Source organism: Taeniopygia guttata, chromosome 1, assembly GCF_048771995.1.
Source record: "Taeniopygia guttata chromosome 1, bTaeGut7.mat, whole genome shotgun sequence".
Taxonomy (NCBI): Eukaryota; Metazoa; Chordata; class Aves; order Passeriformes; family Estrildidae; genus Taeniopygia; species Taeniopygia guttata.
The window spans coordinates 60506168-60531533 of NC_133024.1; the positions used below are offsets into that span (position 1 = coordinate 60506168).

Genomic DNA, 25366 nt, shown 5'->3' on the forward strand with positions numbered 1-25366 from the left:
TTGAACCACGAGGACATGGAGCAGCACTGGACCTCTTAAACTGCAACAGCAAAAGTAGCAGACTCCATTCCAGGGCCTTTCAGTCTCCTTTCAAGAACTCTGATGCAGAAAGGTGAAATGTTTGCACTCACCTTCTCAACACCTCAAATTTTATACAGCTTTATATTTTACTAAAATTTGACAGTCTGCCATGCACATGTGGGATTCCTTACCTGAAAACCCAACTAAACCACCAGCACACGAAAGTGGCTTCAAGATATCAATGTCTTAAAAAGTCTTACTTCTCAAATCATCATGAATCGAAATATATGCTATTTAAAAACCCCAGACAAGCACAAAATATGTCACTGCCTTTCACTCAACTGTTACCAGAGGAAGGGATCGGGAAGCACCATACATTGCACCTATGGAAGTGTCTCTTAAACAGCAATGTTTACTTCAAATAGTGCGCTCTGCTGAGCTACCACACTATCACACTGATATCACACTGATCAAGCATCTGTTCACTAAACAGTCTTTAGGCTCATTAGTCATGTTCTTGATAACACACATATATCAGCTTCTCAATCAAAACTGGTCACAGTGCTAGCTGGAATGCACACATGGCTAAGAGCAAACCATAAACTTCAAGGTAATTAAGTCACGCTGCAGTCTCTTATCAAAGCTTTGGAACAGAATTTACTCAGCTCATTTGTTTTTCAAAATTTAAGCGAGATTATTAGGTAACCCTGATTTAGCTGCAGCCACAGCTAACCTATGATAATCTCTGTTAACGAGAAGTTCGCATTTGCTACACATTGGGATAAAAATTTACCCATTTCTAAGTGAAGTATTTGCAAAAGAGAAGAAATCCAATGCCAAACTCAACCTTTAGTCAGAAATCTGCTCTGTGCAAATTTACCAGGAACATGTGGATAGGCACTAGGGAAACAGAGCAAAGAGTATTACCAACTGTCTTTGTAATGGTCTAGATACACATTTGATTAAACAGCTTAGCATATAAAAATAAAAAAATAGTTTCCTATCTACTGGCAACTATTTCCACACAACAAAAATCAACAATGTGTGAGTGGGCCAAAAAAGTTAATATTTTCATTCTGATAGAGATTGGTTTGGTTTGTGTTTTGTTGTTTGGTTTTTTTTTAAGTACTAAATTAAAGCTAGCAGCTAGATGCCTACAAAAACAAAGAAAACCAAAACACTGGAGCAAAGAATACTATTTCACCACTCAGAATGAGTTCTGGACTTGTTTGAGCAATGCCTCAAAACCTCAAGTTCCTTCACTGTGTGCTCTTTCGGGAAGTTTTCCCTTCCTCATCTCAAGTACCAAAAAAGCACAGCATCGACTACACACCAACTCCAACAAAGTATTTGGCTGACAACCAGAAGCCCTGAATTCCTTTACTAAAGGACTCACACACTAAACTTCATTCTTTTAATCCCCAAGAAATTGCCCAGAGTCCCACACTCCAGATAAGAGGCATACCTATGATGTCACAGGGATGACACAGAGCTATAAACCAGGAGCCAGACATACACACTGCTGGAGGAGCCCTCTCTGAGCAAGAACAAAACAAAGGAACCCTGACTTACGAGTTCCTGGGCTATTGATTAAAGAGCCACAGACAAAGGTTCTCTCATTTCCCTCCAGCAATATCTGCACAGACATTAAAGTAGAGAAAAGGGGTATGCCTTGGAAAGTTTTGATCACACTATAAACTCACCCTTAACAGAAGGTAAGGTTCTGAAGTTTAAACCATTCTCAGAAGCATTTTAGCAACTTCCTTTCATATTAATGAAATTATTCTAATTTTGTATCACTTACTAAGGGAAACAAGATAAAGAAGGTATCTGACAATACCTGAATTTCTAGGACATCATGCCTAAAGGAAAAGCAGCTTTTCAATTCTTTTCTACATTACAAAGCAACATAACTGGCTCTAGAAGAAAAATTATCGTTTCTTTCGGATCTCATTTCTCACACTAAATCTCCATATGAAACTGAAATTAATCCAACAAAACCTATAACCTCACAAAAAACTATGAATGTATCCCTTTGGAGGTGAATAGAGATTTGAGCACTTGCGTAGGAGAAAGGAATATGTCAACCTATGTCCTTCACTAAAACTTTGTGACAAGCCTAATATGTTTTTCCAGGGAGGGAAAAAAAAAAAATCCCAGCCTTAAAACTAACAAACCCCCCCAAATAAACCAACCAAAAAATCCCCACCTTCTAATGCCTGACACAATAGAAGTTGACTTCCATATGAAATCCAAATTGAACAACATTTTACTAGGACAGATCATAAGTAACATGGCAAATTAATAGGCAAAATCAAGTCCAAAATTAAAGCTTAATTCTAAATTAAGTATTTAAGCACCTGGCAAATGAGATGGGATACTTTTTCATCAACAAGCCAGGAATTTAGCATACAACTACAAGCCATCAAAATCCCCCCCTCCTGTATGAAGTAGCTGCATTCTGACAGAAAATCACACTCACAAAGGAATAGGATTTTACTCTTCTCTTGTAGCTTAAAGACAAGTATGTAGCTTGAAGACAAGTATGAAATCTTGTCACCACCACTGAAACTCTTCACACAAGACTTCCTCTAACCTTGCTGAAAGTAGAAAGAAATCCAGGATTTGCAAAGTAGAGTCTATTACTCATCTCAAAGAAGTTTAACTAGTTATATTAGTCTAAGCTAATAGAATTTATACCTGACCTATTCCTTCTTAGTGAGAAGGTTGCTTCACAAGGAAGGATCTCTTAAAGAGAAGGTATATAAAGAACTCCAAGCAACATCTTACCAAGAAAGACAGAAAAAGTAGGTACACCTTGTATCAATCCTATTAGTATATGTTCTCTTTAATATTATACCTATTTCTTTTGCTATTTTGTAAGCTTCATCTGGAGTATTGGCAACCACTCCATGTGGAACAGAAATGCCAGCCTCCTTCAACAGTCCCATGCTCAGGTATTCATGGAGTGATAGCCTCCTCTGTTGCTGTTGTTGCACTTGAAACCCATGACTGTTGAGTATTCCTGAACTTCCAGCAAGCACCTGAAGGAAAAGAATAAAAAGAAAAAAAAGAAAAGAAAACGAAAAATGTGACTGTTGTGAAGGACCACCCTCTTCGTTTAGGCTAAAAAACCAGTCTACATATTAAACAAGTACACTTTAGTGCTCCAGTGCAAACACCTGAACATTTAATCCTACCCTTCCATACTAGGCATTCATATCAGGTCTGGTATTTGATTTTGTGAGGTTTTATTGGGCAGGGGAAAGAGCTGGTGAAACTACTAGCACTGACAAGTTGACAAGGACTGTAACATAAAAATCAACAACAAATGCAAAAAACTGTTTGCTGCATTTTTTGTATTTCACCATATGCAAATAAGACCTTAATTTTATACACAAACAAAGCAAGAAACCTACTGAATTCAGCTAATCCATGAACATGGATAATCACCAAAAGACTCAAGGTAAAAAGATTACAAACAAAACTTACATACAAAACAAACTTTTGCTTTTATTTTTATTTTCTTAGTATGTACCACTGGCACAACCACTGTGAAAATCAGCCTGAATGAGGAAGTTTGGAAGTTTCTAATAAGATAGATTTTTAAGGCTTCATTTCACTTCAAATAAAGGAAACAAGCAGACGACACATGAGCTTTACTACAGCATTCCAAGCTAGCGAATCGACAGGGCCTATGTAGCCTCCAAAGGATTTTTTCTCCAAGTAGGACGTCCTCTCCTTGGCATGACCCCAAGGGAGAGGCGCTGGGGAGGCTGCGTGTAACTGGAGAGGGGCACTCACAGAGACCTTCCCCAGTACGTGGCAGGAGGAGAAAGTGTCACACACCGCAGCCTCCCGAACTCCTTCGTGTCACCGCTTCCCAGAGGTGCTGCAGTCAAAAACAAGCCCACACCCCTGAATGGCATCCCCAGGAACCAAGAGCAGAGGCTGGCGAGGTGCGAGCTGGAAGAAGAGTTTAACTGGCACAGCCCGACCCCTCCTAGGACCAAGGTGACGGCGGAGATGGAAACACGGGCATTTCCAAGCAAGATAGGGGGACGGGGGCGCTGAAAAGGAAGGGAAAAGGAACCACACAAGGAAGACATGCCAGAAGCAAGAACAACGGCTGCGAGGCCGCGCACCAAAGGTGAGCACCGGGCTGCCATCCGCAAGGCAGGGCAGGGCAGGACGGGAGTGCGCCGACACGGACGCAGCTCTCGCCGCCGCTCTGCAGGGAGCGACCTCAATCCCAGCCGGCCCGGCCCCGCTTCAGCCCCGGCCCATCCCACCGCCGCTCCCGAGCGGGCACTACCTTCCCCGAGGCGCGGAGGCCGCTGCCCCTCAGCCCGGCCGCCACCCGGCTGCAGATCATGGAGGCCGCCATGGCCGAGCCCCTTCGCCCTCGGGTGCCCCCGGCAGCGCGCACGCGCCGCTCGCGGGCGGGGGCGGGGCCAGGAAGCGCCGCGCGCGGCCCCGCCCCGCAGTGCCGCCCCCGCGGCGCTGAGGGCGCTCTTCGGTTTCTCCTTCTCTCCACCGTTTGGGTTTAATGAAGGTTAGGTTTGCTTCGCAAGGATCCTAAATGGGTTGTCATGCACCCACAACCTTCCGACCGTGTCGGCCTCGGTTGGCACCACCTGTGTTAAATGTGAGGGAAGAGGCACAGCTCCCTTAGGACACGCCCACACTCCTTCCCGGTTCAGCTTCCCAATGGAAGGACTTCCAGTCCTCCTAAGGATTACTTTATTCGGTTTCGTATTTCAGCGTGTTTCCATGCAGCAACGTAAACACAACCGTTCTTGCTTAAGACAAGATACAATGGTTTTAAAGTGAAAGAGGGCAGGTTTAGATTAGATTAGTAAGGAAAAAATTCTGTTGTGGGGGTGGGAGGCAGTGGAACAGGATTTTCAGAGAAGGTGTGCATGCCCCATCCCTGAAAGTGTTCCAGGCCAGGCTGGATGGGGCTTTGAGCAACCTGGTCTAGTGGAAGGTGTCCCTGCCCATGGCAGATGGTTTGGAATTAGATAACCTTTAAGGTCCTTTCCAACTCCAACCATTCGGTGGTTCTATGACTGAACTGAGGACTAGTATTTCTAGATATTTTGCAGCCCCTTCCCCATGCCACCACCTCCGTTTCTGCATCACACTGCTCCACGCTGCGCCTCCCCCTTTGCAATTCAGTGTCTGTACTTTCACTTTGGTGGGCTTGACTCAGGTCACTAAGGAACTGAAGCAGGGGACAGATGTCCCTGCAGAAACTCGTGACCAGACCTTGTGATTCACCAGGAGGCAAAGCTTTTTCCTTCAAAACAAAGTGGTAATTAGGAAATTAGCATTGGCCTGGGAAATTGGAACAATAATGTCCTCTACCAATAATAAGGAAAAATGCAGTTACTTCCATACATTAAGAACATCAAAGTAAGATCTGATGTGAAAGAAAGCCATGTCAGAGCTGTGATTCTTCTTGAGTTTTGTAATTTGAATTATCCGGTAAATGCTGGGTTGCTTCTTTTTGTTATGAAACCGAAAATGCATTATTGTAACTTCTCCTTGGGCGAGTATTGCAAAAGATGGAGTAATTTTGGTTTGGTTATTCTGCTCCTGGTCCTCCACTAACCTGGTGTTACTGTCACCTGTTAGCACTGCAGTGAGCTCTGCAGAGTACTTAGCTCTGCACCTCTGTGTGCAGACACACAAGGTAGAGAAGTATGTGTCACTGAACCTGTAAGGAGCTGCAAAATTTTGATAGACCATCCAAGATTTCCCACCACAGCTGATAAAATATTTCTTCCGGCCAAGGGGAAGGGAAGAAAAAGCACTTGAACTCTGTGCTCTTTCTGCCCTCTGTACACACAGTGTCTCTTCACTAGTCACAGGACCTGCTGCAGTTCCGTACTGCACAGGACAGTACATGGATGCCATTTCCACATACAAACAAATATCCTACCTCCAGGAGACTCCCCAAAATCACCTCCACCCTGGAAAGGATTTGCAACAATGTTTACAAGAGGATGTAATGGATCTTGGCAAAACTTTAACCTTAAAAGCCCAAAGCTACTGTTCAGACATAAACACTGGCTGCAGGTCAATAAACCAGACTTATATCCTGACTCAGTTGCGAGCTACTGGAAGGAAATTGGACAACTGTCTCTGGGCTTTTAATTAATTCTTGCCTTAGCAAATTACTGTAAAACATTAAGATTACAACTACTACTGTATCTTCTTCTCACTAGGTGTGACTTATCCTTCCAGTTTCAAAATGAAGATGGTTTTGATCTTATACATCAAAAGAAGAAATGTCACATGGCTGACAATACTGAAGGACTTCTAGAAAGACTGAGGCAGCTGCTGCTATCTAGAGTCTTGTACACAGCTGTATGGAGAACTTTAATTATCTGAATGTTTTATATTGTCTGATTTCCTCTTGGCTGTGAAAACTCATCCAGCTGGGGTGGACTGTAAACATGCCTGGATTTTTGTCTGATCACCAGTGCCACCACCTGGCTCTCTGACTGTCAGCACAAGGTGGTTGTAAGCCCAACTCAAAATCTTAAAAACAATAGTTCTTGGAAATGACACATTAACCTCTTCTTTATTTTGTTAGACATACAAGAAAAGATAACACTCTTGGCTATAACCAGTCAAATTCCTAGTAAGTCCAATATAAACTCAGGTTTGTATAGGCTCAGCCTCATTCAATATCTGACCTACAATTGAAGAAACTACACAAGGAATGTACTGTAGAATTCCAGCAGATATCCAGAGGTTTTGCTAAATCTCCAGAAATAGATTCAATCATATTCAAAGTTTTAAATTATGAGATTTCTTGCTAAAGTCAGAGTAAGATTTTTAACACAGGATCAAGGCCCTCTCTGAAAAGCTATATTTAAAACTATAAAGAAGCAGGGGAAAGGTACATTACAAATGAGATGGAAGGAGCCAAGAACTTTTAACGGACAAGCAGGACAAATAAAGCATCCTGTTTGAGGCCAAATATAGCATCCAGGAAGGCTCAGGCATTATGAATAGACATGAATTTGCTTTATTATAAATTTACCACATCCATGCAGTGACAATGGTACAATCTGATTTATTTCCCAGACCTTGTAAGCTCCGCTGGTTGATACTTTATAGTTGAAAAACATCAGGAGAGAGGGTCTTGCCAAGAACATCAGAGTTAGAAAGTGAAAGCCCCTGCCAAGGCCATGAGTCCAGAGGGTAGGAAATTTCCAAGATAAAATTTATCAGCAGCTTAAAAAGCACCCCAGTACCTGTGGAGAAAAACACTCTGAGCTTTCCAGAGCACTTTTAGTTGAAGACAGGAAGGAAGACAGGAAGGAAGAGCCCACCTAGTATGGTAGATGAGTAAACAGGTTTAGCTGATGAATCAGCCATGGTCAGAGCAAAAAAACTGACTTTGAAGCAGAGTGACAATAATCTTTCAGTGGTGTCTACACTGCCTTACATTGCACATCTTATACATGGTGAATTCTCTCTGCAGGAGTACCATCATGGTACTCTCTGGACAAACTGCAGGTTGCTAAAGGGACCCTCAGGCATAGCTAACAACATGAAACTATTCACTGCACCCATTTGCAATATTAACAGGTTATTCCACCACTTCTCCCAGCCATACAGAAAAGTCCTTCCAGGGTCCTTCCCTGAAGGTGTTCTGGTGTATCTCCTGCAAGGATTCTACCATATGTCCCAGCAAAGAGGCATTTGGTGTGTGCACTCTCAGGCCTACATAGATGCAATTTTCTACAAAATACAGTATGAGCATTCATCACTATTGTACCATCTCTTCCCAGCCAGTGAAGGCTGGTAGGTGAAAGGTTCAATGAAAGCAAAAGGATTTTGTTTGCAGAAAATGATCTTTCACATAGCTAAGTTATGGAGCACCTTGCCACAGATGCTCCAAATGATGAAAATTTACATGGGCTCAAGGGGAGTCTTGGTAGGTTAAGAAAGAGAAACAAGAACAAGGTTAGTAAATATACAGAAGCCACCTCTGCCTTGAGAAGTCACCAAGCCACAGATGGCTGTAGAATAGTAGTCAAAAACCCTGTCATGATTTCTTGCCTACTGTATTCCAGACATCCATTCTGGACCTCCAGGTACTATCCTAGATGGATAAGGAATAGACACTTTTATAGTCTTCTGATTCAGAGTCCCCTGGGACTGAGTACACACAGAAGTTTTATCGAAGCTGAAGCACAATCCACCTCCACCCACCTAAGGGTTGCCCAAAGTTACTTAAAGTGTTAATGACAAAGCTACAAATAAAACAGAATTGTCTCAGCACCTTCTCTCATTCCAATGACCCAGTCCTGTCTGTACACAGCAAATAAATAATTAACAAGCAATGAAGTCAGAACACCTGTAGTACAGCTCTAATTTGTCCTATTGCTCTTGCACACTATTCTTGCCACATGTAAATATGATCAGAGGTTATTTACATTTCAACATAAAAACTATGTATCACACTTTGCCTAATTTCCACTAATAATGCTTATGAAGCCATAATATTACAGCAAGCAATGATTTGTGGTAAAAGACAGCCATTTAATGGAAACATGTGGTGTCATAGGAATAATTCTGCTGAAATAAAAGTGAGGAAACAGTTAACAATGTTACATTTTCAGTATGAGGTTTCACTATCACAACTAGCTGCTTAAAAGCAAGAAAAGAAAAATCTCTCAAGTTCAAGTTTCAGCCAGGTTGCTGGCAGGGCTTTGGTGTCATGCACTGCTGTCACATTCCACCCAGCTTCTGAATGCCAGCTTTGCAATGTAAAATATTTAAATATTTTAATATTGAATATTTAAATATTCCGTCTTCCAATTCATACTTCTGCTAAGAAAACGCAAATTTATAGAAAATTCCACAGCCAGGGAGCCATGTGTATGATAGATGGATGTTTTCTGCTTGTGTAGCTGCTTTTCAATAAGCTGTTGTACACTGTGTGCTCTTCTAACCTGCTTTCCCTATGTGTGCTCTTCTCAGGGAACAGCTGTGTAGTCGTTTTAATCTGACATAAATCAGGCCTGTCTCTAACATGGTTATTCCCACCATTCTTGTTCCCAGCTGCTCTGACTCACTGCCTCCCTCACTTATGTACCTGAGCTGTAAATTGCATCAGGGCTCGCATCCTACTAAAAACATAATCTCTCTACCAGTTTGCTGAGTCAAGTTTGGCTTTGTGCTGTGTTTAATATGATCGAACTCTGTCCTGTCCCCTCCCTCCCTGTGCCACCCACAGCATGCCAGAAAACAGATTAATAAAAAAAAAAAAAGGGTGTTTTTAATCCAGATCAGCTCGGAAATACAGTTCATTCAATAACACTTCAATCAATAAAAGTGTTAGCAGAAGGAACGTGGGATTGGGCCTGAAAAATATCTGCCTTTTTTCCAGTAGCTGCTGGACACATGCTGGTTTAATGACTCTGTTTTGGCTCACAGAAGTACTTTCTCAGGTGAAATATTAATAAACAAGTTTACAAGTATATATAAATCATAATCTTGCAAGTTTTTCAACATACTTCTGTGGCAGAGGATTTTGCTACTTTCTCATTCCTTGTTTATTCCCATATCTTTCTTCAGTGGATGTCTGTTCACCATCAGATTCAGAAAACTAGCCTAGATTTACTTCATATTCTGCAATACCTGGCTGCATACGTATGCCATAAATAAATCCTAGAATCAAACCAATTAGAACAGATTCTGTCAACAAAATGCTTCTTTTCAATACAGTATTCTTTATATTAATGATCACAACAGTAAAGTGAAAAAAATGAAACAAATCTAAACATCTGTATAAAATGAGATTTCAAAACCTTAACAAAAAATTAGCCATTTTAAAGTTTTGTAGAAGGGTAATACTTCACATCTTTGTTGTGCTCAAAAGGATGGTAGAGAGGAAGGGAAAATCTTTGTTTACTGATAAATAAAAACATATTGTTTATAAAAACATACTTTTTATACTCTACATAATAATCTTCATATAATATTTTCATTGAATGGTATCCAGCTAATATAGTAAACAAACATAATGACCGTATGGACTTTTTTTTTACATTTAAAAATAAATCAGTAGAATGACAATGGGTCAGCCTAAAGACTCATTACTAAATGCTGTTTGGTAAAAGGTACAGGAAAATGGTGTACATAGAAAGTAGAATGTTTCCATTGTTCAGGTAAAAAACTTCGTGGTGTTTTAGTGTAATGGACCAAAATGAGCATTGTGGGTGAGGAGGAATCTTTGATATGGCTTCTGTAAGATCATTATCTTAAAAGGTAAATACAGAAGTGATATAACTGGTATGTCTGGTGTTTCATCTGGAGATTAGTATACTCCTAATGGATATCCTTATGGATTAGGATACTTAGGATACTCAGCTGTACTAGGGAGACAGATACAAATGAATGAGTTTGGTTTACAAAATGTCTTGTTAGCTTGGCAATTTGCCCAAGATTCTTTATTATTGTTATTATTGCTGTTATTTACCAATGTCAGTAATTCAGGGTATGGGCTGACATCACAGCTAAGCAGCATGGCCAAATACCGCCAAAAGGCAGCCTTGCTTCTAGCACACGCAGCTATTTGCTCCTGACATGCCCTTCATGCCAGCGCTGGGACACATCTGATGCTGTATTGAGCCACTTTGGGCAGTTAAACCCCAGAAAACCGATCCCAGAAAATGTGATTGAGCTTCAGCCAGTTTGACCCTATGACTTTCATATGTAAATAAAAACATCTGTACTTAGGTATTTTAAAACCTTACCAAAAAAAATCCCCAAAACCAAACAAACAAAAACCCAAAACCAATTTGAAAGGTCTGCAAATAAAAACCTTCTTTCTTTGCTGTGATCAATAGGCTGAAGAAGGGGAAAATCTGACGAACTTTACCATTTTTTATAAAGAAAATGCAAGATTTTATCTTGTATTCTACATATCTCTGTAATTTATAAGAATGTGAGAATGAAGGTAAATATTTGCCAACAGAAACTTTTATTTCTTCTTTATCAGTCAGGAACTGTTATTTTGCCTGTGGAGCTCTGCTCAGCTAAGTTTGTAGCTTCCTTTTTAAATAATTCCAACGTGACACTTCAGAGTCAGACTCTTCACAGACCAGAAACAGTGGGCTAACCAAAGAAGGGCCACTTTTTAAATTCTGAACTAATCTGCAGTCAGAGACCGACTGGCTCCTTGCCCGAGCCGTATCTTGCTTGTTTTCAGCTGCCCCTCATTTGCACAAAGGCCTTTTCTATTCCCGGTGACCTCACAAGTCCGTGTGCATTGAGGCACTGAACCCCAGGCAAACAGCAGGACAGGGCACCTCTCCCACTCGAGCCCGCCTTGGAACCTCGCCACCTTCCTCACCAGCGACGTCACTACCCCGCGCACCGCGAGCTACAGAAACACCCCCCGGCCAAGGGCCTCCCAAAACCCGGGATCCCAAACCCCGATTGGCGGGTGTGCCCCAGCCTGCCCCCGGCGGGACGGAACCCCGGGGCTTGCCATGGGCGAGGAGGCGGCTGAGTCCCGGCGGCCCGGGGTCGGCGTGGGGGTGGTGGTCACCAGCGCCGCGCACCCCGGCTGCGTCCTGCTGGGCAAGCGGAAAGGCGCGCTGGGCACCGGCACCTACCAGCTCCCCGGAGGGCATCTGGAGTTCGGGTAGGAGCCCCGCGCCCTCCCTTCTACCCTGCCCTGCCCTTCCCTTGCTCCGCCGTGCCCTGAGGCGGCCCCGCCTTCCCTTGCCGTGCCTTGCCCGCCCGCAGGGAGAGCCTGGCGGAGTGCGCGGCGCGGGAGACGCTGGAGGAGGCGGCGCTGCGGCTGCAGCACGTGCGGTTTGTGTCGGCCGTGAACGCGGTGTGCGCGCCCCAGCGCTACCACTATGTCACCGTGCTCATGAAGGGCGAGGCCGAGCCGGGCGCCGAGCCGCGCAACCAGGAGCCCCACAAGAACGAGGGTGAGCAATCATCTAATTCCAAGCGCCGTGCCGCGGGCAGGGACACCTCCCACTACATCAGGCAGCTCCGAGCTCCATCCCGCTTGGCCTTCAACACACCCAGGGATGGGGCAGCCACCCCTTCTCTGGGAAACAAAAAAGCTGCTCAGGCAAAATGACTCTATATGCAACAGAGAATCTGACTTTGTATTGGTAGTTTCTATGTGATCCATGTAGACTTGCACAGGAAGAATTGTTGTATCACAGAAACAAAGAACATCCTGAGTTGGAAGGGACCTCCAAGCACCATGAAATCCCATTTCTGGCCCTGCACGGGGCAACCCCAGCAATTCCACCTTGTGCCTGAGAAGGTTGTCCAAACACTCCTTGAGCTCTATCGGCTGCACTATGGAGCCTATTCCAGTGCCCCACCACCTTTTCCTAACATCCAGCCTAAACCTTCACTGCCACAGTTTCATGTTTTTCCTTGGGTCCTGTCTTAACGCTATACTCAGATTTTTCTTCCTTTTTTTTTCTTTTTTTTTTTTCTTTCTACAGGCTGGGAATGGGTCAAATGGGATGAATTTCCTCCAGCAGATCAACTGTTCTGGCCCTTACGCTGTTTAAGAGAGCAAGGTTACAATCCCTTTTCAGAAGAGCTAGATCATCTAAAGGGGTACACGGGAAGTCACCAATTAGAGTAAAAACAAATTGTATGTTATGTAACCAACTAAAGGTCAGACCCACTTTTTTTGGTGTAGAAGAAAAAAAGATACGAAGTCCTCACCCTGCCCATATGAAAATACTATGTTCCTCAAAGATTATACCAACTGTTTCAGTGCTTTTCCCATATTTCACACGGCAGTTGTCCCTCATTCCAGACCCATTTCTAGGTTTAGTAGTTAATAATTAATGTTTGCTTTTACAGAAAACTCAGTGTTTTATCTAGTTAATCTTTATATTGATTAACATCCATTTGGAAATCAGCACTAGCCAGGGAAGCATACTTACTTAAAAGCAGTTGCAGCAAAACCTGCTTTCCTGTAATTATTGGACCAATTTTAAAACTTAGCCTTGTCTCTTAGCTTCAGTTATGAAGCTACGGTCATGAACAAAAGTTACATTTAATAGACAATGCCATTTTTTCCCTGCAGACAGCAATATACACTTGAAAATCAAAGGAATATTATAAATGTGAAAATATTGTCATGACTTATTGCAAGGAATGAAAATTCCCTGACCCTTCTTGCCAGTTGCTTTCATACCGGAGTTTTGTTTAGAGCCTCAGTTACACTGAATTTATCTGCAGCAATGTCTCATATCTCTGCAATTGATCTGAATTTGTTACTGAAGTCTTGGAATGGAGAGTTGCCTACTCTACTAGCTGACACAAATCTCATTTATAGTAGCTCCATGGCAAAAATCATACTTTGTGGCTAAAAAGAGTTGTCAGTATTAAACAGCACAGATGAGTGTAATTCTGTAAGGCTGGCTACTGAGATTTGGTAAAATAGTGAATTTTCAGTTTGACTGATTAAATGAGTTGTTAGTGAATGAAATTACAGTACATATAAAACCAAGGAGTTTATGTTTTTATTTTTTTTTTAGAATCTGTAACTAATTTTGATTAGTTAGCACTGTCCAGCTGTGGTCACTAAGATATCAGCAATTAACTGTAGGATATAACCTTTAAATAAATCACAAATTGGCTCATTTTTTTCTTGCCAGGGGTTCTTTTATAGCACATCTCTTGTCTATTTCCTTTAGATATACTCATTGTACAACAATGTTCTAAGATATCTTTAGTTTCTTTGGAATAAGATACAGGCACAATACTGAGATTAAAATTGCCTGAAATTATGAATCGACTTCTCAGTTCTTAAAAGAAATCAGCTTGAAGCTGATTCCTTACTTGTTACATAATTTTTTTTATTGGAGATGGCTCTTCTTGATGAGAAACAGACAGAGTGATGAGGCATAAGGATGCTACTGCCCCTGGCAATTCTCCTGCTTAGAGTTTGAAGTATTAATTATGGGCAACTTCCCTAGGACAGATACCCGTTCTCTGAAGTGAAGAAAGAAGTAACGTTACACAGCAGTTTTGAAATGGGAAATTTCACCAAAAATTCCTTTGCTACTGTACCTTTGTAAAAAGCCTATTTTTCCATTCAAAAGTGGAGATTTGCTTCCTGCAAGCAACCTTATGTACACTGAAAATTATTCCATTCAGCTGTCAAGAAAGAAGCTGTAGGAAGAGTTGACAGATGTCCTGCCCATCTGTCACAAAGAATAATGAAGAAAAAAAATTAAATTATTTAGTACAATTTTAAATTTTAGAAAACATCTAGGTCCTGATGAGAGAACAGGGATCACTGTAAAATGGTCTGTCATTCAATAAATACTTTCTTGGCATATTTTGTTAATGGTTATACACATTCTATTTCTTGTAAATACACAAGTAGACACTGAAATGAGGACACAACCAGTATCTCCATATGTCAGCATTTCTGTATCTTTTCAAAATGGATCGATTAAAAGACTACAGTGCATTACTGCAACCAGCTGTCAGCAATCCCCAACTTAAACAACTTTGTATGCATCACACATTTATATTTCCCACCCCTGCAGAAAATGTGGTTCTCAATTGATTTTAGCTGCCAAGACTCAGTCCTTTCAACTAAGTCTTTACTTTGATTTTTGGTACTTTTGCTAAATAGGAAAATCTATTATGTTCACATCTAAGCCACTGAATAACAGAACACTCAGTTACCATATCATGGTTTACTAAACTGTTTGTAACTGAATTTCATCTAAGATGGCATTATAATTAGCCATCCTATAATTAGCACTGAGAAGAATACTCCTGAACTGTGAATAGTTTGGAGCACTGATGCAAGGAAACTGATTAGGATGCATCTAATAGCCAGAATTTGATTTTATGCTAAACGAACAGTGGGCAGAGCTGTTGCCTTACCTATTTCTTAGATATAATACATTGGTCCCATTTAATCCTGTAACAGAATAACTAACAAACCAGAAAAATAAGTGGTCATTGCTTCAGTTCCCTCATGTCTGAAAATAATCACCTGCTTTCACAATATTTCAGTTGGTGAATTACATAGATACAGCATAGAAGAGTTTTGGGTAGACTGTAACACTACACTTCCTGTGAGTTATGTATTTTTGTATTCTGTTTCAAGAATGTCCTTGTAAGTTAGAAGATAAAAGAGGCTGGTGAACTGTGTCTGTGGTGTGTTAAGAGAGGGGTACTTAGAAAGAAAATACCAATCCCATTATACAAAGCATTAAGAAACTCCATTTTGCAATATTGTGTATGATTCTGATCACACGTTTTAAGACAAAAAACTAATGTGAGCTAGATAAGGGTAGGCAAGGTTAACTAGAATGACTGATAGACAGCACATATATTTGGATTAATGTGAAGAGGTAAGACATTGGCGATAAGCACCAAAGAGGAAAACATGATACTGAATAAAGGTTACAAAATGTATGTATATGAATAAGCTGTGAAAGAGGTGACAGTTTAATAACTCTGAAAATACTTCTAAAAGGAACAGCTGAGACAAAACTAAATTCCTCATTTCTCTGAAAACAAAACCCACTGCCCCATATTATGTGATTGAATGTGACTGAAGTCCTTTCTACATGTCTATGGGATTTGTACAGGTTGGTCACAGGTGGCAGCATTACTGGCAGCAATGTTTACCTAAAGATTACTTGAGCAAAGGAGGAATTACCTGATTCATCAGATACTTCCTGTGAGGAATGCACAAAATGGAAAAGGGAAGAGAATTGTGATCTGCAATTCTGCAGGACAGAAACCTGTAATTGCCAGGAGCAACAGTTCACATGAGTTTTGAAATTCTATCAGAGGGTTACATAAGAGAAAAGGAGCTGTCATAAAATGACTCCTTAAACAAAACAGAACGAGAAAAGGAAAGCCAAGGGAAGTGCCTTTGGAAAGACAAACTAACATTGCAGCTGATGCAGGAAATGTAATTGCAAAAGTAAACAAATTAGCAGGTTCAAAGAACTGAAAAAATTATAGATTATGAGAACAAAAAAATCCTTGAGCACTTTGATCTTAAAGGAGCTAAACCTGCAGCATGCCCCAAAGCGTGTCACCTCCAGGGTCCCAGGACACTTAACCAAGTATTTGGGGCAGCCTTGTGGGTGAGCACTCGCTGCTTCAGGGTCAGCCCAGCTTTGTGTGTACCTGGAAGGGCTCAGCTGAAAATGAAGGACAGGCTTTCCATTTCTGACTCCTCCTCAGCTGCTTCTAATTGCTGACTGGGCATTTTGCATAGAGGAAATTGGAGTACAAACTTGTGAAACTCAATCAGAATTCAACCACATACTGGGATGAAATGTGCTGAGTATTGAAATTACATGGCAACTCATCTAAGATTCCAGTTTGGAAAATTGAAGTTAGATCAAAGACGAGTTTATTTATGATAAATCTTCATTATATATTACAATAATTACAAACTCTTTTATTACACCTTATTGACATATTTTTGTTCTTGATACACAGATGATCAAGAACAGATTTAGGCAGTAACAAAAAAAGATACATTACAAACTTCGTGTTTCATTTCTGTGGCATAGAAAAGGCTATCATCAAAAGAGTAAAGTTACTAACAAACATACAAGGGGATTCCCCTTACACATTTTTTCCCAGGAACTTATGTCATCTAATGTATAGTAAATACATATATATAAATATATATTTACACATCTCTTGGAAACATACATTTACACAATCGCTGAAAATCTGACATCTCTCCCCCAGCAGACAGCTTCCAGACATTTCTCCCAGCTCCCAGAACATCTAACAAGAAAAAAACAAGTCTATAGTCCATGGTTTTAAATTAGTCATCCTATTTCTGAGCCAGCTGTTATCTTCTCCCTCCACAAGGCTGCTGGTGCAACAAAAGGATATTGCAGTTTGTGACAAACAGTATCTAACCTACCTTCACCACAGGAAAGGTCTACTAGGGATACTGTCCCCCTAGTCTGAGTCACTGCTGCTGCTTGAGGAGTCTGTTGACATAACTTCTACATCATCTTCATTCTCTTTATTGTGTCCTGGAGGCTCCAGCATGAAGTCATTACTATGATTAGGAGGTAGCATGTTCATTGACATATCACTTGACTGCCAAGGATACTGAGGAGCAAGCACATCTAGGAAAAAAAAGAGGCAAAATCAAGAAAACTTTCAGTTTTGTATATTGACAAATTCAACAACACAACTCAATCAGAACTAAAATTTAAAATGAAAAGAAATCTTGAAATCCTTTCTAAATTTTGGACAGATTAAACCCTCCAGCAGCAGCTCGGAAAATCTCATGATGGAGTAATTCTATAATTCTAAAAGTCAGCTCTGCCAGAGAGGCCCATTTATGTAGGTGGCTCTTGATAACTCATATACTCAATACAGAGCTTTTAATCTACAAAGGAGAGTTTGAACTGATTTAGCACTCACACCTACTGGAGAAATGAAAATTAACATAGTCTGTCAGTATGCAAAAATAGATTAAAATATTAGATTAAAAAAAAATTCAGGCAGACCATAAAAATTCAGAGAAAAAGGCTTTATCCAAATATGCCTGAAACACCTTATCTGAACGAGCTAGAATAGAAGCTAGTGTTTTACATTTTGTGGCCATACTTCAATGCTAGAAGCAGTCTGCTATTAAACCAGGCAGAATGTGTATGCTAAGCAGCCTCAAGGTTTGGAGGCTACCAAGCAGTCCAGAAACTGGTCTGCACATTCACTGAGGACTCAGTAACTGGACATCTCTGCAGGAGTCTCCAAAAGGACTAGATCCCATAATTAGCATTCTCAGGACATGCCTCCACACACCAACAGATTCAGCATCCCTACACAAAATGCTCAGGCATTCAGCTTTCTTTTAAATCAGTGTTTCCCTCTTCCCTCTTGTGCGTATTTCACCTGATAGAGGAGCCCAAGACTCAATTAAAAATTTTACTGGAGGAGTTTAAATCCCACATTTTCCAGCTTCTCAAGGAAAATTCCTAAAATTGCTGAAAATTCCATACAGCACTCAAAAGTAAATGGATCAAGTCTGCATCCTCTAAGGCAGAGGAGCCAGCCAGAAGGGGCTCTACCAAAACATACAAAAATAAATGCTCAAACTCCATTAGGAAGTCACAACCTTAACATCTCCTCTGACCATATTCCAAAAGAAAGGAAAAGATACGTGGGCCAATCCCCAGCATTTCCCTGATGCGCTGCTATGGACAGATGCCAGGGTCCTACTCCCATTCAGCTCACTGACCCATTTTATCTGAGCCCAGAAGTTTACAAAGTGAGACGATGCAGAATTTCAAGTCACTTCCTAAGAGGTGACAACAGGGTTAGACAGATGATCAGAAACACAAAATCCAAATTTACCATTTCTGCACTGGAGTTGCTAGAGGGGTTCTTTAATAAATCATAAATCAGCATGATTTTTGAAAGCAAGCTTTCCATAATGCCTGATAGTGGCTTAACAGATATGTAAGAAATGTTACAGATCAACTATGAAGCCAAATTAAGACTTTTTTCCACCATTTAGTCTAACTATAGTAGATCAATGCTGCACAGTACAGAGCAACTGAACTCTTGATTCAATTACTGTAATTCATTGCTAAATTCAGTTTTTGCACGAAGGAATGAATCTCACTGAAGTCAATGGAAGTGCCCATTTCACAAAGCAATTAAGGGATTAAAGCTTGATTCCTACACTCAGTGTACTATCTCAGCAGTTGTCCGCTGCCATGTCTTTTAAATCCAAAACTTCTAAGCATAGACTTAAAGAAAGGTAGGTAATAACAATAAACCATCTTTCTTCCAAATACAGCTTTCACAATTCCATGTTTTGTCATCACCACTAAGCAAAAGCTGTTCTCAAAGTGCTTCTTTCTCAAATGTCTGGAAATCACTGAATTATTTATTTAAAATACATTAAGGTAATTGAGTTGTGCTTATATTGACTTAGCTGTAGTATCTGCAGTTTATCATGAAATGAAAAATTATGCAATTTCTAATTACCTTTCTTTACTAGGTCTTCACTGCTAGGGAACAACAGTAACCAGAAATTTCATTGCTTTACCTCTGATTTGCCTTTGCTAAGGGAAATGTATAGTTGCTGTGAATCTATAAGCAGTAAAGAAAAACAAAAAAAACCCCCGAGTTTCACTTACCTGGCAGTCTGCCTGCTGCAAGTGCATCCCCTGGTAAGTGTCCATTGACTCCATTGGTGGATGGGTTGTTCATCTGACCCAAGAGACCACTTCTCATTTCCAGATCAGTAGGATATGGCCTACGTGGGTCCCCTTTAAGAAAGAAAAAAAAAAAAAAAAAAAAGAAAAAGAATGCTTTGAAATACTTTACTTACCAATTGACTTGCAGACATTAGCTTTAGCTTCAGAGCCTAGTTTAACGACCAAAAAACCTCATACTGGTTGCTTGGATAAGCAATGAGCATCACACCTGTTTAATTAAAATCCAAATCTGTCTTTCACTTAGGACTTTCTTTGTCCATTCAAACTTAGCAGAAAAAGCATATTAAAAAAACCCCAAACAACCCAAAGCAACTCAAACAAAAAAAACCAACCCTATCATGTTTAAAAGATACCTTTGCTCACCCTGCTATTTCACAGCTAAACAACAGGGACAGAAATTGGATCAAACACATGTTCATTTTGGACAAAGAGGGTAGTACCCAAAATGGAAACATGTCACAGTAAAAGTTCTGTTTCTGGCTCCACTGCTTACTAACATTCTCTGAAAGAATATTGTAAGGGGCAAGAGGGAACGCAACCAAACACACAGAAAAGCCTTTAGCATACTTGGCTTTGACTTATAATGAGGGTAAACATTATGAGGGTAAACATTCAGAGGAAAAAGGCAAACAAAAGAGAACAGAGAAGACCAGTCTGTTAATGAAAGCAGACACTTTCATAATCTTTTGGAGATGTATGTGAAGTCCACAGGATTTTGGATATCCATTTTAGATAAAACTAAATATTTAGAATTAAATATTAGATGTAACAGCTGAAAACAATGTTATTCTAATAAACTCTGGTGGCTATTGCTGTATAAAAACATTTTAAGACCAGAAATTAACCACAATTTATTATTTTTTTTAAATCTACTGTCATAAACACAATAGTTACCTGGTACCCATGTCAGAGGGGCACAAACAGCATTGCTAGCACTGATCCTATGGGCATATTTAATTATTTCTTCAGAGGAAATGGCACCTGCAAGAGCAGAAAAAAAATGTTGCTGCATTCTCAAGAGATTGTGTATTTAATTATTTCAGAATATTGGCCACCAGTATCTAAAAGACTAGGAATGTGATTTTGACAAACATTAAGAGCCTGGTTCAAATGCAATGACTGTTTAGAAGATTCTCAAACTACACAATTATGAGCTTTGCAGTGAACTGATTTTACACACACAAGTACAAAATATCTTCAATATCAATAGTTCTCCAACCTCGTGAAAAACAAACTCTTAAACTTAAGTGTACTTGACAGGCACAAAAAATTTTCTAAAATTTCAGCTCCTGCTTTATCATAGAATTTTTTGTAGCAAAGAAGTTTTTCTCGTTCATTTAGTAACTACAGACTGTACTCAGAAGAGTCCTTCCAAATATGTGCCTGTATTAAATTAACATAACCTTTATTAAATTCCTTGATTTTCTAGATGAAAAAGGCATAACAAAATCATAAAAGACACCGTAGAAACAAAACAACCTAAAGAAGATGCCTTCTCCCTCACTCCCACCCCCCTTATCAAAAAAAAAAAAAAAAAAAAAATTGGTTCAGCTTGCGAAGTGCCACAGAATGGCAGGAATTCCTACAATTACAATCTAGTATCACCAGCTACTCAGACTTTCAAAATACAGTGCATATACACACAAATAATCTCTCCCTTTCCTTAGCATCCTCCTGAGGCAATTTGGTAAGGCACTTAGGTAATCAGATATACTATTATCAGTCCAAGGAGACTGCTAAGACACTTTCATATTAAAATATGTTTGCTACAAAAAAAAATTCAATGCTGTCTTTATTCTGAGAAAATGGTTACTCTTTCATAATGAAATGGAAATTTGTTTACACACAAAGCATCTGAAATCTGTGATAGTAAAATTAAAAAAATAAAACATGCCCAATTTGAGCTCACTAACAACTTTCTTAGAATTGCATTTATGTAGTATGTACAATTATGGATACTCACCTTTTCGTGCTTTTTCAATTGATTTCAGTTTTTCCTTTGCTTGATAAACAGCTGTTGCCTAGTTGTAAAAAATAAAAACCCACAAAGCAAACCAAGCCTTCAATACATATTTAATTTATAGATGGCTACATAAAGTCAACTTTGTGAATAAACCCTTCCATTTAATTGCATTTTAAAAGAGCAACTTCCACGAACATTTTCAAAATACACAGAAATAAAGTAGATTTAGAAGCAAATTAGCATTATAAAAAAAAAAAACTTAATACCATGATAACTAAACAGTGTTTGACTACTGAGAAAAAACCCAAACCACTAAGCTCTTATGCAGTTTTAAGTATTTAAATCTTCTCAAACTAACACAAAATCACTTTGCCCAGAACCGCCTTTTCTACAAGAAGCTGCTCAAAAGCAAACACATCATTATGAACTTACCAGTATGTGCTCTGCTTCTTTAAGCTGTTTCTGCAGCTGCTGAATATCATTATCCCGCTTTTCTACTACCTTTTCTAAAAGCTGCATTTCATGATGGATTTTTCCCTGATCAACTGCCAACTTCATTAGCTCTTGAAACTCTCCATCTCTCTGAATCAGCAGTTCCAGGATCTATTGAACAACAGTTTTGTAGAACTTTTAATTTGGCTAGAGTACCAACACACTCTCAGTCATGCTACAAAGAAGAGCAAATGGCATTCATAGGAGTATTTTTGCTTGAATGAAAAATGAAAGAAAATTTCTTCCTGTTTGCAGAAACACCCTATTGAGCACATAAAAAATTAATAAACTACAGGAGAACCAATAATGCCTCTGTAGCAGGGCCAAAGCCCCACCATGACCATAAACTTGAATATAGGTAAGGACAAAGGGAGAAAGTAAGGACAAACAAAAAAATGGAAAAAAATTAGAAGTAAAGCATTATGCTTACCCAAAGAAACGCAATTCAGAAAGGCAGCTTACCTGGCTCTCCTCTCCTGGTTGTGGAAGCTTTTGGTTTCTTGAAATTGCCAAAATTTCAATTAGTTCCCTGAAAAGAGAACTCCGTTTGCACAGTTTCCTACAGCATTCTCACATCAATTCATCCCAAAATTACCAGAGTACTGGTATTATTATGAAAGTATTCATGGACCTGAATAGTTTATATTTTATAGTACAGTGTGGGCAGGGACTTTTCAACCAAGAAATAATATTTTTTTGTTATTTGAGAGCTCATGAAACCCTCATGTATTTGAACTCAAGAAATGTGCTAAGTTCCTGTTAAACCATAAAAGACATAAACAGAACCTGAGAGAAGAAACAGCATAATGGAGTGCACTCAGATCCTTCTTCTACTAGCTTTCTTTGTTGCAAGAGGGTCTTCACTGTTTTACTTCTCTACTTTTCTCCATTTTTTCTCCAATATACTTGTAATTTAGAGCAATTAAGTCTATACTTTCAAATACCAACAGAGTCTGTTATGGAACTACATTTACAATAAACATTCCCACAATGATATATTAGCTGTGCATCAAGCACACAAAAAATATAAAAGAACCCTGGTAATACTCTGGTGCTAGGCTAGAAGTGCTTCTCAAACAGACCTCTTGATCACTCTTCCAGATATCCAGATACTCTGCCAGTGTTCTGAGAGCCAGCAAGAACTTCTGTGTACCACGATGCAAAAAGGCATTTTCTGTAAATTCAGCAAAGTCATTTGGCTTCTAAGGCTATGAATGGCAATTCAACCCTAAGCACAAGTAACTGTCTATCTGGAGACACTGCCCTTGGAAGTACTGACTCTTTGCTTGGTTCAGTGTAAGCAGCGTAGTGGGGTGTGTGAGTAATATAGCACTGGGGCCAGAAATGTCTAAAAAAATCCCCAGTAAAACTCTGATCTTGGTCTATGTCTCTTGGTCACTCCTGAACACTACTACGATTTTAAACAATTAGAGAATAAAGAAAATTGTCACTGTTACTAAAGCTTTATTCTACCTGACCAACGTTGAGCAGTAGCAAATAAAATCCATTTTAAGTAGGTCAGCTACCACCATCAAAGGTGATGTCAAGTAGCCCTGTAATTCTACCCTGTGTCAGCCAGATAATGCACAGATATCGAGTCAAAACTATAGAAAGGCTACAGATTAGACATATGGTTTAATTTTTGCCCCTAGCACCAAACCAGTATTGAGACTGAGAAAAGCCTAGCCCCAGGGTGCTGTAACACTTAGCTGATCAACAGGAAGATTCACTAAATTCTGCTGAGCATTGCTCTGGCTTCATTGTGGTAGAACACTAGTTCCAGCATCAAAAAATATTAGCAATATACATAAAAAATAAGTTTGTTTTCATTTTTCAATAAACACATGCTCTTCAGCAACCCTTATGTCTCAATAAAATCTGTGACACAGAATAAAACTTAACCTGACAAAAGGAGAGCAACTCACCAATAGCATATCCTAGTCTTGGAACTCATTCAGCGAGTAAGCCACATGGATAGTACAGGTTATCCCCACTGAAAATGCTTTCCTAAATTCCTGCTCTCCTTGAGGTGTGGAAAATAATTAGGAACTATCTGAACTTCACTGCCTGCTGTGCCTCCACGACATGGTCGACAACTTGGATGGGGATTACCAGCCTGGACTAAAGACCCTGGATTAAGTATATAAGCATTTCTATCACTCTGAAGACAAGCGCTGCAGCCTACTTGGAGTGAATGTGGCACTAATACAGGCAATGACCAGAACAGGTGATGTCATGCCACACCATCTACGTATTTCTGACTTAAGCATATTTTTAGTGACTAATAAAATGCCTAAAATCGGCGTGTGAGTGTGCACTTCACAGGAAGCAGAGGTGTCAGCCAAGGGAGAAAGGCAAGTGGGAGAAAAAGGAAGTTACACCTTCTCTTTGCAAACGACCGATGCTTTCCAGTGGGATGAGCGCCGGGAAGCGCTGCGCAGGGCCGGGCCGAACCCCGGCGCAGCACCAGCCCCTCTCCTGCAGGGTCGGCCTGAGGAGGGCCAGAGCAGGAAAACGCGTACCCGAGCCGGGTCGGGCCAGCGCCGCAGCCGCGCCGGGCCCCTCCCACCCCATCCCAACCTCCGGGGCCGCCGCTCCGCCCGCCAACCCCGGCTCCGCGCCCGCACCCCGCCGGCAGCCCTCACCCCGCCCCCGGTGCCCCGCCGCCACCCGGGGCCGACGGGCGGCCGAGCGCGGTACCTGGCCAAGAGCTCGAGATCCTCCAGCGCCGCCAGGAGCCGGTCCCGGGTGCTGCTCCGCTCCCCGCCCCCCGCGCCCGCCGCTGCCCCGGCCCCGGCTCCTGCCACCGCCGCCGCCATCGCCATCCAGGCGCGGAGCCCGGCGGGAACCGCCCCCGGGAGGCGCGGGCGGGCGCGCGGCAGCGCCCCCGGCGGCGCAGGGCAGAGCGGCAGCCGCGAGGCGGGGCGCGCATGCGCGGGGCGGAGGGGCGGATCCCTTCCCGGCGGCTGCCGGGGCGGAGGGCAGCGGGGCGGGGCGCGTCCGCCGGGACCGGGGGCGTGAGGGGAAAGCGGGTCGCGTCTGCCTCGTGGAGGCCAGATGCGCCTCTGTCAGCGGCCTGCCTGGAGGCCAGGTCGCTGCGCGAGGATCTGCGCTTGTTGCTCTTGGAATCATAGGATCATTTAGGTTGGAAAACACCCCTGAGATCATGGAGTCTGAACAGCATCATGTCAGCTAGACCGCGACACTAAGGGCCGCGTCCAGTCTTTCCTTAAGCACCTCCAGGGATGGTGACTCCACCACCTCCCTGGACAGTCCATTCCAATGCTTAATCATCCTTTCGGTGAAGAAAATATTCCCAATGTTCAACAAAATCCTTGCCTGGTGCAGCTGAAAACAGTCCTCCTGTTGGTAGTTGCTGGGGAGGAGAGGTCTGTCCCCACCTGGCTACAACCATTCCAACTGGAATGTGTTTGTGGAGTCGCCAGGCCCCCACAAAGAGCCTCCACATGACACTGATATATACTAAAAATACAGAAAACAGGCTGCAGGTGAAGTGTGTGCAACTGTATTACATCTTCAGGGGGTTTAACTCAATTTTTGAGAGTCTTGGTGTCCAAAAATCCCTCAGGTGTCTTTGATCAGATGGAGGATGAAATCACAGAATCGC

The 25366-nt window shown here is 41.3% G+C and overlaps 3 protein-coding genes across 4 annotated transcripts in view; 1 reads left to right on the forward strand and 2 right to left on the reverse strand.

Moving 5' to 3' along the window:
- Positions 1 to 11855, reverse strand: part of SUCLA2 (succinate-CoA ligase ADP-forming subunit beta) — a 27412-nt gene extending 15557 nt beyond the window's left edge. The window contains exons 1-2 of one of the 2 annotated variants that reach the window (XM_072929049.1): positions 11670 to 11855; positions 2882 to 3065 (exon numbers count right to left, since the gene is read on the reverse strand). In XM_072929049.1, the coding sequence (XP_072785150.1) occupies positions 2882 to 3065; positions 11670 to 11687 (202 nt within the window). In that variant the 5' untranslated portion in view covers positions 11688 to 11855. Of the gene's footprint in view, positions 1 to 2881; positions 3066 to 4336; positions 4494 to 11669 lie in introns of those variants that run through there. The other variant, XM_030272539.4, reaches the window with a different exon arrangement.
- On the forward strand, positions 11372 to 12693 carry NUDT15 (nudix hydrolase 15). Its single transcript, XM_030272575.4, has 3 exons — positions 11372 to 11698; positions 11803 to 11993; positions 12531 to 12693. The coding sequence occupies exons 1-3, from the start codon at positions 11544 to 11546 to the stop codon at positions 12674 to 12676; spliced, it is 492 nt and encodes a 163-aa protein (XP_030128435.4). The 5' UTR covers positions 11372 to 11543; the 3' UTR covers positions 12677 to 12693.
- A 3728-nt stretch (positions 12694 to 16421) lies between these two features.
- On the reverse strand, positions 16422 to 24626 carry MED4 (mediator complex subunit 4). The gene is made up of 8 exons (XM_030272564.4): positions 24439 to 24626; positions 22201 to 22267; positions 21679 to 21849; positions 21247 to 21304; positions 20178 to 20264; positions 19203 to 19334; positions 16967 to 17177; positions 16422 to 16824 (listed from the first exon to the last, which is right to left on the reverse strand). Exons 1-7 carry the CDS (start codon positions 24561 to 24563, stop codon positions 17005 to 17007), a joined length of 813 nt encoding a protein of 270 aa, XP_030128424.3. The 5' UTR covers positions 24564 to 24626; the 3' UTR covers positions 16422 to 16824; positions 16967 to 17004.
- Positions 24627 to 25366: the final 740 nt, after the last annotated feature.